At 29.6% G+C, this 12,093-nt stretch overlaps 1 protein-coding gene across 1 annotated transcript; it reads left to right on the top strand.

The window, feature by feature from the left end:
• Positions 1-9,920: 9,920 nt before the first annotated feature.
• LOC129972879 (uncharacterized) lies at positions 9,921-10,469 on the top strand. Its single transcript, XM_056087186.1, has one exon. The coding sequence runs from the start codon at positions 9,921-9,923 to the stop codon at positions 10,467-10,469; it is 549 nt and encodes a 182-aa protein (XP_055943161.1).
• Positions 10,470-12,093: the final 1,624 nt, after the last annotated feature.

The following is a 12,093-nucleotide window of genomic DNA, read 5'->3' as shown; positions in this document are numbered from 1 at the left end:
TTGTTTATTTCTCTTAAAACGTGTTTGACATTCATGAATTGTTTACGAAAAGTGATTTCCATTAGTGAATATCTGCCATCGCCTAAAGAAACAATTCAATTAACTCCACTTAGATGGATAGTTATACCCAATCAGTAAGAAAAGCCATTTGTCTAACAGTCCTTCCGGGTCTAATTTACCCAACTATTTATTTCAATTATCCCACTTTGAGTAATTAAAGAAACGAACGCTTTCCACACGCCGTTACTTCTCCCAATGTGTGAATTCAATGATTTTTTTCATGTGAACGATCATGTTTTGCTTTCACACTGCTTAAGATAATTTCGATTTTCTTTTAAAAGCTTAATTATGTAATAACATTTTAACATAACGTAACAATTTTCTATAATTTGTGGCAATTATTTTAGTGTAGGAGTGAGATGCATTCACAAGTTTTTCATTTACTAAAAAAATAAATACACAATATATCTTGAAACGAAATTAATATCTCAAAGAATATTTGTTTGATAACATCATTAAACCAATATACAGAATAATTCATTTTTTTTTTCGTGTGACAATTTTAAGCCAAATTTTTGCGCAGTAGCTTCGGTGGGCAAAGACCCCTGAGTACTCGAGGGCAGAAGTCTGACTTCTAGCTCAAATGAAGGTAGCACACACACACTCGCCTGCACGACCCCTTTATTACAGGGGGGCTCATTCACGCACTTCACAGAGAGAACACAAGAAAAAGAACAGCCATGCCTGAACCAGGACTCGAACGCGGATCGCCTAGATCACGGGGAAGACGCGCTACCCCTAGGCCAGGACACCGGCAATAATTCAAATCTACACACGAATATGATATGGATGGTAAGTACTAATATCGTAAAAATTCAAATATTCGTTCAGTTTTACCACTAATACAATTTGATATTTTTTAAATCAAACTGCTTCGGAAGATAAAATAAAGAATTTTGCTTTATAATGAATAATTTTCTTGGTAGTATGTATTTTCATGAAGGGTAGAATTTCCGCGGAGTCTTTAATGGGAATCAGCAAGTGTTAGCAACATAGCAATTCTTCGAGCAATTAGAATGCAAGTGGCCATTGTAATGGTTATCTTTCATTAACCCGCTCAGGACCATCACGGTCCATGGTATCATGTACGCGACGAGCCTTTTCGTCTGTATGGGCACACGATCACGCCGTTGCGATTTCTATTTAGAACGTTTTACTCAAATTTTTAAACAACACTAGTTGAAGTTCGTTATAACTTTGAAGTATATCTCACACTGTTGATCTTCAATATAAGCTTTCTTTTCTAAGGGTTTTTTTATTTTTTTTCCTTGATCAGAGTATTTAATCATGTAAGCAATTGCACATGATCGGCTGTTTCGAGAGGATTGGGCATTTAAAACGCCATGATTGATTAATTTTGCTTTGGATTTTTGTTTATATTTTGACTGAGTGGGGAAAGGATGGAATGGTTATTGGTTTATGTAGGGGAAATAAATTTATTGTTTGCAGTTTCGGAATCGCTACATAGTATTTTGTATGCTTTTGATCAGTTCTATTTTACTTTCCCATTATGAAAACAGCGAACTATTTAGCAGTCTAATTGTATGGCATTTGACCTGCATATGCGGGTAGGCATTGGTTTCTACTCTGTGTTTCTAGATTGATTTGATAGATTTATTGGTATAAACAAATGGCACTCTGAAAGTACATGTGTGATTTTAAGGAACTTCGGCGTAATTTTTGATTGCTTTGGGGTTGGGTCCCTCTTTAGGAGAATATGGCTAAGTGCGTTCAGATGTCTGTTGCTGGGGGCCAGAGTGAAATATTATACAATTTTTATATTTATAGCTTTGTTTTCATGTGTATAATATTTGTTTTCGTGGGTATAATGAATCTAAATGAATGAAATAAGAGTTTTGCTTATTTCATTCCTTTCTATTTATGTTATAATCTTCAGATTTGAGTGATGATAATACGCTATTTCCTATTTTTAAAACTTGATAATGAATTAAGTAAACGTAATTAAATTTTGTTTCCTAACATTTGGCGCCACCTGTTAGAAATCTTGAGAAAACTGCATATTAATATTTGTTAATAATTATACAATTGAATTTTAAATTATATGTTAAATAATAAAAATTATATAATTTTATAAAATTCCATATTATAATACGTCAATAAATTTGTGTTTCTAAAAAAATTGTATCAATTAATTTTTGGATACATTTGCTTATGGAATAGTTTTAGTTGTTGTGTCAGCTAAACAAATAATTAATCGTGACTTTGTCATTTTAAAGATTAAAATTTTCTTTATATTAATAACTATTCGATATAAGAAAAATAATAATAATTCTTTTAGCAATGCTAAACATTTCAAAACATCTATATAAAAATTGCTTTTTTTTAAATTTATTTGAACATATTTATATGAGTTGTAAGATTTAAATTATATTTGTTTATAATGAATGAATAACGTCAACATTTTGATGAAAAGTTATTCAAATTATTGTAATTGCTAATTATTGCATTGCAAATTAGTGAATGTATTAAAATATGTTTTTTGTCATTAATTCTACTATTAATTGCAATTCGTTTCAAGTTTTCAAAAGAGAAAACAATTTAAGGCCTTCATGCATCATTATTTCAAATATTAATTTATACCATCTAGAGCAACAATTTTTTAATTCATCTGGATTTCTTTAAAGAAACCAGAAATTAAATAATTTTAACTGCATCAAAGAAAAATGATAACAAACAAAAAAGATTTATAAAAGAACAAAAATTCAAATACAATTTTTTACTTAAAATGTTTGGATAAAAATTTATACGAGATAAGTTTTGGTAAGTATCTTAATTAAGAAATTCAGAATTCAATTACAAAAAATTCAAATATTTCAAGATAGATTAACTTTATCAGTGCATTTATTTTCAATTTTCAAATGTTTCCAAATGAGAATTTAAAAATAATTTATCCTAAACATGCATCATTTAATTATTTATTAAAAAGACCGATAAATTCATCTTAATCCTATCCTTTAATTCCCTTTCGCATGTTTAAATATTAAACAAATTTCCAGTTCATGTAGTTCTTCACGATTTACTTTCAAAGGTAGTTAGTTTGAAGCCGAAATTTAATCACTTTCTAAATTAGATATACCATGAAATTCGATCAACTTCTTCCAATACCGTTTACAAAGTTATTTTTTTACTAAATGTAGCATAGTTTTATTTAAGTAAACTATAACTCAAATTAATAGTTTAATCAAATATGTCTCTCTTTCTAAAAATTGAAAGTTAAAAGCATCAATTAAAGTCTTGTTTTTCCTTACGTTGTTATCTTAAATAAATCCAATTTTGATTCTTTCTGAAAAATCCCGGTGAATTGAAGTTAAAGTAATTGTGCTTACTTAATTAAAACGTATGAAAAGAAAGTATAATTTTCTGAATAAAAATTAATTATTTATTTTGTCAAAAAGAATTGACAAGCATTTGCAGATTAACTACTTTTGCAAACAGCTTTCTGAATGAAAAGAATTAAAAATATGATTATTTCTTCCACGTCAATTATAATTTGTTTCGTTTTCATTTTTCTATGAATATAATAAACAAATTTAAAACTATGAATATTTCTACCATTTCAATCAAAATGTGTTTCGATTTCGTTTTGTATTAATATGATTAACAAATTTAAAATTATTTCTGGACTTTAATGGTTAGTGGTATTTGAAATTTTAATTTTGATTTGGGAATCAGATAATGTAAGAATAAAAATAAAACCAATGTTCGACTTTGCAATTAAATAAAAAAAAGAAATATCTAATTCTATATTACTATATTATCTATAAAGAAATTTCCTTATGCAGAGTTGTGTCTTTTTTTAAAGCATGTTGTACAATCGATGGACCGAAACAATCCATGACCATAAACTCTCCATTTGCAAAGAAAATAGCATAAAAATACTCAAAATTAATCTCTTCGTATTCAAAGAAATCATTAACATTATATGTAGAATTATAGAACAGTTTTAATTCCGTTTCTTCAAATATATTACACAAGGCCATAAAGCAAAGATTTATGACAAAAAAAAAAGAAATGTGACGTTCTCTTTTGATAGCAATAAGCTTGGAGTACTGACGATAAAACTAAAGAAATTTCAAAAAAATTACCCCACATTCTCTTTTCGTATGATTGAAAACTTCCACATCAAGTAATTCATTGCCAGCGAATATAGATCTATCATATTTCACCATAATGACGTTTATTGGCTGTGTGTTACCTATAAATTGCACAATACAACTTTTGGCATTTCTTCGATAAAGCAGACCGTTTGAATTAGAACTATCAAATTTAGTATGTTCTTATATCAAACTTAATAGATGATAAATGCCTTTTAGGGAGGGGTTTCTTCAAAGTTTTATCTAAAAATGAATGAAAATTTAACATTTTCTATGAAAATGTCTCAGAGCATATTAATACACAAAAAGCAAACTTACAACACATCAAAATTCAAAAAATTAGCAATTTTATTTCATACAATTTTTTTCGTAATTTTAATCATTTTTTAATATTTTTATCAGAGTATTTAATAACAATACTTTTTATTGTTTGTTGGCTGTCTGTATATAAATACACATCGCGACGAACGATATCCAACATATTTGTTGTATGCGTGCTGTTCACGACTTTTGGCATTTCTTATACTTTTAGCAAATATATATATATATATATATATGTGTGTGTGTGTGTGTGTGTGTGTGTGTGTGTGTGTGTGTGTGTGTGTGTGTGTGTGTGTGTGTGTGTGTGTGTGTGTGTGTGTGTGTAATTATATTTTAATTCTGACTTGAATTTAATTAATTTCCAAGATTTTATCTTAATTTAGCCCATAGTAACTTCATTCTAAAAATATTCTCTTATTTCGTGATCCAGTTTTACTTTCGGTTTAATTAATTCCTCTGTAAAATTAATGCGCCATCAGTACTACGTATCAAATGAAAGTGATACTTCCATTGCCCTTGTCAAAGGTCAACACATGTATTCCATCGGCACGTGGCTGGAAATACTATGTTATATAAGACTAGTGATCATTTGTTTCTTGCTCTTCTTTACTTCTGCTTTTGTGCAGCGCTGTGGCGGACGTGATTTGTCCGTGTCTCTGCTTGTAAATAATTATGCTTTCACGAAATGGATATTAAAATTAATTTTAAAATATAACATGTCTCTTCGATGTCTTCGAACCTACTGTTTTAAAAAATAAAATGAAAATAGAAATCTCAAGTTTAAAATATTATCATGTTAATGTTGTGGAAATAAATTCAAAATCCGTCTTTCGATTTTATAGTGAAAAGTTCAACAAGCTCGTAATGGATAATGACACTTTATTACATAAGAAGTACACGATGAGCAAGAAGTTAAACACAGCCGAAGGGTAAACAAGATCAACTCTAACAGTAAACAGTATCACACAAGCAATAAACCAATAATAAACAATCATAACAGCACGAAACGCTCGCAGAGAACCTGCAGGAAAGGGATTTCACTCAACTACTCACGTTTCTCGACTTGTCTGCTACTCTGAATTGACTGACTCAATACAGAATGACTTGCAGATATTTTTTATAATACCCGAGACATACCACAGAAGTTTTTAGAAGGGTCACCATGCCTTTGTTCTTAATAGAACTATCGCCAAATCAGAAAGCCGAATCTTTTATAATTTTTTCAGTAGCATTGAACACTCACTTGATATGTTTATTTTTATCACTCTGATATTGCAAAATTAATTCAGTTGAAAAGATTTAGAGGTCTGATTATCCAAATACTTCTTCTTGTAATCCAGGGTAACCCAAACATTCCTCAATGCAAACTCAATCGGCTACTATTGAGAATACTTAGTATTATAGCTGTGCTTTAAAAACATATCTAATAATATAAAAAATATACATGATAGAAGAAAATTTTAATTAATTATTCAAATATTTAATAAATATCAAATGGAATCCAAAGTAATCAAATATTTTCTACTAATTACAATAAAAAATTTCATAAGTACTTGTAAAAAAAGATTTTGCTTCCACCAAAGAGATATTTGTTAATAATTCTAGAAAAATATACATCAAAAACAATTATTCATTTCTGAATTATATATTGTTTTTAACAGTGTTATAATGAGAAGAAACATCTGAAATAATTTTAAATCATCTGTTTTTGTTTTTTTATTGTTGTTATTCTTATGCTTAAAACAGAAAATAAGTGCAATATCTTTAATAAATACTGATCCTTGTGCATGATTTTGAAAAAATGATTACAGTGTATGTCTTAAAATAATTATTTGGTGGAATAGAATTGACATAGGGTGACCATAAAATAATTTTCCCTGTTTAGAGGTATCTGTAATGAAATCCAATGAGTGTAATGTAATAAAATTTCTGACATAGATTGGGGATGGTGTTTGTAAATATAAACCTTAAAAAGGAATCAGTAACAAAAATCACCAAAAGCAGAGATTTTGTTGCGGTTGGAACGAAAACTGATTTCAGTGAATGCACAGAAAATAGATCATAAAAAATTTCGTTAATGTTCGAGTATAAAAAAATGCAATGGTACTATTTGAGGACGATGCTTTGAAAGATGCTAAAAGTAATTTTTACTAATCAACAGTAGGATTCCTTGTCACAAATATAGCATTTTCAGCGCACTATTCTTAGATGTTTTATGACCAATGTCTCGTACAATTTCATTTCTATTTTGTAGTATTCGTCTTTTCATGCTTTTAACAGATTGTGTATGAAATTTAGTTTAATTTCCTTCATTAGTTTTAGCTACAGAGGTTTCTAAATAGAAAAGGTCATTATATGGATGATAAATGTAAATCTAATATGTACTCTTCAAATGTAAATTCTGGGGTTTATATTTTCCAGTTTCTAGAATTTGCTTTTAAAATGCAGTTGAAAAATAAATTACAATAACCTCTATTAATTTCATATGAAATTTAAAATTATCTCTTTTCCCTTATAAGCAACTACCAAAGAAAACACATACATTGAAATTCCGGGATTTACTGAATAGTGTATTTAGTTATCGATGCCAATCATGAAAAAGTTAAACCCATCCTTTCGAAACATCCAGGTTAATTGAATAACCATTGTTATGATATTTGGATGCGGAAACTCAGGTAATAACCAGTGGCCTCTAAAGGCTAGTGTACAGTCCTTCTTGTAGGAGTTACGTCCATCATTGGAATGAAGGTAACTGGATCCAACAACCTAACTATATCCATGAAGAAAACTGAATCGGAAGATTCTCATCTCCATATTTTGGGAATGGGGAATAATAAGACATATTAGAATAATAAAATGAAACATTACCAAAGGTTTTTGCTTCATGTAATGGTTTTTTAAAAAATTAAGCTTTTTTCCTACTCTAACAAAAAAGTTCAGCAGCGCTGATAAAATATGAAGATTAGTTCTTTTTAAATGTGTATCAAATGATAGAAAGTATGACAACTATAAAATTTATGAACATTTTCAGTGAACTGATTTTTTAAAAACTACATTACACAAAGTTTACTTTTTAAACATTGAAAGAATTTTTTTCATAGTTAAAAAAAATGACAAACAAATTATTTAAATTAAATAACAAATTGATCAAATATTAATGACTTTCTACATTACAGTAATAAAATAGATTCTGAATTTCATGCATAAAAATATGAAAAATGAATAAGAGTTTAAATTTAGTCAATTATAAGTTATATCAAAGAAAAAAATAAATTCCCACGCAAGAATATAACAGCCTTTACAAATACTTCGAAATTTTGAAAGCGAGAAATATGATTAAAAATTAATGATTTTTGAAATCACCAGTTACATTTCTAAAGACATTTATTACCATTTTGAACCCCTCTAAGATTGATAGAAAAAAATATTAAATAATAAAAATGTTATTTTAACTCGTTGCAATTTTTTTGACGCCATCAAAAAAAATTATAATAGGAATGTAATATTTTCACCAAGCATATTTTAGACATAAATATTCTAAATTTAAATAAAAGTATTTTTGATCTTTATAACTTTCAACAACTCAGAAAGCTGCAAGAAAAATGCGGATCTAATCTCTATCAATTAATTGTTTGGCAAAGATTACTGCAGAGAAAGACAATAAAGGATATCTTCATCCAATTTTACTAAGTCGCATGTAAGAATGAGATTTCATGGAGATAAAAGCGCAAGATAGTTTCGTAAATCTTTTGGTATTAAGCTCATTATCTCGTTGCTTTTTTTTTTTTGTCAATATAGTTTATGTGATCTCGAACATGTGAAAAAGTTACAGAAAAGTTAAATTAAAAATAGAAAAAATCCATGGTTGTAAATTATATTGTAAGATGGTAAATTATATAAAATTCTTTACAAATTCATTTTCTTTTAAATGATATTGTTACGATTCTGTATAATGTTGCTTCCCAGCACAGTTAGTTCCATCATAGGAAAGATAGATTTAAGGTCAGTCCTATTGGATACAGATCAGATATCAATGACCCCCGGGCTGGGCGACCATTTGGCGATTTGTAGACGAAAATTGATGATACAAGAATCTTATGGAATTTTGGTGATAGAATCAAAAGATGACGAGTTATGCTTGATTGTTCTAAAAACTTCTCTGCCCTGCACCGGAAGTCCGGCTATCGAGGCCGAAGGGAGTCATATATAGTTATATATTTAGCCAACGACGAATTAGTTGCATCAGTCCAGCGAAGTGTAAGAGTTAAGTGGAACTCAAGCAATTAGTGGATTGAGAATTGAACCATGCGCCAAGTTTTAGAGTCACGTATTGAAACAGCGTCGAGTCGTGTGTGGAGTAACTACTGTCTGTCGATCACAAGAATAGCTCCCGCCAAGAAGTCTGTCTAGTGGCGGTCGCTGTAGTAACAGGACTAGTTCATTTCTAATGGGGATTAAGCGTGTAGGGAATTGGCGGAATCAAAGGTTACATCACGTCATTCGTTTTCTCGCATTTAAAAGAGTTACACGCGTTATCTTATCCTTGTGTTTATTTTGCTTTTGCTTTTATAATTATTTGTTCCTTACTGGTTTAATTGATTTTGCTAATTTGCTAAACTTGAAAGATGGCCTTTAAGTTAAGGAAGGGTGAAATTTTAAATTAACAGGCACGTAAAATTGTATATAATGTTGCGGAATTTTGTTCCAGTGAAGCTTCATCGAAATCTGCGTTAATTCCACTCCCACAAGCTCTGAAAAGGGCTTCTCAAGCAACTGGAATTTCTGAAGCTACAATAAAAAAAATAAGAAAGGAAGTTTCATCATCGGGCTCATCGACAGTTTTAAAATCACCCGGTAAGCACCGTAAAAGACCTAGTGAGCGAAACTGTGAAATAGACGACTTTGACAAGTGTGTTATACGGCAAACAATTCAAGACTTTTACATAAAAGAAAGGAAAGTACCATCCATCAGAAAATTACTACCCGTGTTGAAAGAAAAAAATTGGATTTTCGTGGCAAAAAGACACATTGTGCAAAGTCTTACATTCAATGAATTTCCGATGGAAGAAGTGCATGAATAATATAAAAGTACTCATGGAAAGACCAGATATTGTTTTTTGGAGACACAGATATTTGAGAGAAATGAGATGACACAGGAAAGCTGGACGACCGATTGTCTATATTGATGAAACTTGGGTAGACAGCAATTTGACATTTAAGAAATGTTGGCAAGATGACACAGTTTTGGGAGCTACAGCAAATGTTAATTCGAAAAATAGACTTATAGTTGTTCATGCTGGGTCATCAACGGGTTTCCTTACGGGTGCTTTACTAGTATATAAAGCATCAACAAAAAGCGGCGACTATCACGGGCAAATGAACTAAAAGCTTCTTCCAAATTTGCAACCAAACAGTGTCGTATGCATGGATAATGCACCGTATCATACGACTGTCGAAAACCCCACTCCAAAGAAGTATTCTACAAAAAAAGTTATGATAGACTGGTTGAAAAACAACGGAATACCCTGCGATCAAAAAATGCGAAAAGCGGAACTGTTCTCTCTTATAGACAGTAATCGTCCAAAGAAAATTGTCTATAAAATTGATAATTTAATAGAGAAAGAAGGACATGAAGTTATCCGACTACCCCCTTATCATTGCGATTTGAACGCAATCGAATTTGTGTGGTCCTCTGTAAAAAGAATGATAAAGGAAAGAAATGTTACTGGCGATTTAAGTTTGGACAATCTGAAATCTCTTCTTCAAACAGCTATCACTGAAGTTACTTCGGCAGAATGGGCAGCGCATTGCAAACACGTAGAAAAGCTTGAAAATAATTATTGGGAGAAAGATGGACTGTTAAAAGATTTAGTGGACGAACTGTCATTTCAAATTGATACCAATGATGATTCTGATTCAGAAGAAACTGAAACTTGTGAGAATGATTTAGAGGATTTTGAAATGCTTGAATGAACATTATTTTCGAAATTTAGACGGTATTTTATTTTATTTTACTTTTAAAACTGTTTTGCCTTAGAAATTGTTGGAAAATACATGCTGAATGTTTAATAATCAACGATTTTGTGGATTTTATTGGCACAAGAGCCATGATGTTGGCTATGCTGCGCCAAACTGTAATAATCAACGAAGTTCTGTCATGGTATTAATAATCTGAAGTCCTTGATAATTATTAATAGTTATAAAAATATTAAACAATTATTAAAAAGTTAAATAGTTACTTTTTTATTGTAATAATTTTCATCTTTATTGCATATTCATTAATATTTCATTTTTATGTCTAAAAGTTTAAATATTATTATATAACTAGCCGCCTTTGGCGACCAGCCGGTTCGCCAATTTTAATGTTCTTTAAAATTTTAATAATTAAATATTTTATGCAATTCCTACTTTAATAGCTTCTTCATCAAAATATTTTAATAATTAAATATTTTATGCAATTCCTACTTTAATAGCTTCTTCATCAAAATATTTTAAAACTTCAAATTTTGATAGTCATATAATTCTCTCATAATATTAAAAACGCCTTCAGTCATAACGTAATATGTATCTCTCTAATTTTTTGTTAGTTCCCGTAGAATTTATACTATAAATTAAAGTGGAAAGGATTAATCTGCAATTAATATGATAATATTTTTTACTGAAACAAAGTATTTTTTTGTAATATGATTACTGAAAACAGTCACTGAGCGTTTAAACTTTATGGGCACTAAAGAATATCTTTCCTAATTTATGTAATATTTCAAGAATTTGTCAACAAAATATTCTCAGATTCATTATGACCAGAACGATTAATTAACAATGTTTAATTTTAAATGCATCAAACACTAAGAAAATAAAACGAATCGTTTAAAATAATCGGTTGAAAACAGGTTAAAAAAAACTAAAAAAAACGATGTTCTTAAAACTATAAGCACATACAAAAAATATATAACTAACATAAATACAATTTAATTACAAAAACATGCAACTAACCTAAAAATAATCTAAATCATCCGTTGATAATGGTTGTCATGTCAACAATCAGAACACAATGCGCATGCGTGAATTTTCAACGCCAGTTACGGTAACGCAAATGCGTGAGTTTTTCTACGCCAGTTGGGGTAACGCTATGCAGATTAGAAATTTTTAATTTCCTTTATTCTGTTTATTTTAATTCAAAAGTACTTAAGAATGAATCTGAAAGATCGATTAATTAACAATGTTTAATTTTAAAAGCATCAAACATTAAGAAACTAAATAGAATCGTTTCAAATAATCAGCCGAAAAATCTTAAGCCTAGCCCCATGACTGTTGGGGGAAAAAACTGAGGCCGTACTCATTTGGCGGTGGGAAAAATGAAAAGATTTTTTTGGTGGGAAAGTTAGTTTTTAATTAATAATTAAAATTCTAATTAAAAATTCAAAAAAAGGGCTATCCTATCTTTTAAGTTAGATCAAACTGCACACGGTGTGCAAATTTGATTAAAATCGGTTAAGTAGTTTAGGAGTCCATCGCGGACAAACAATGTGACACGTAATTTATATATATTAAGATTAATATATTAAACAATTTTTTTCACTCTTTATAAATCAATTAA

Source organism: Argiope bruennichi, chromosome 1, assembly GCF_947563725.1.
Source record: "Argiope bruennichi chromosome 1, qqArgBrue1.1, whole genome shotgun sequence".
NCBI classification, from domain to species: Eukaryota; Metazoa; Arthropoda; class Arachnida; order Araneae; family Araneidae; genus Argiope; species Argiope bruennichi.
The sequence above is the reverse complement of the archived record's forward strand: the minus strand, read 5'-3'. Positions and strand labels throughout refer to the sequence as shown.

Excerpts from the sequence above, each read along its gene's own strand:
- LOC129972879 (XM_056087186.1), top strand. The coding sequence starts at position 9,921 with ATGGATAATGCACCGTATCATACGACTGTCGAAAACCCCACTCCAAAG.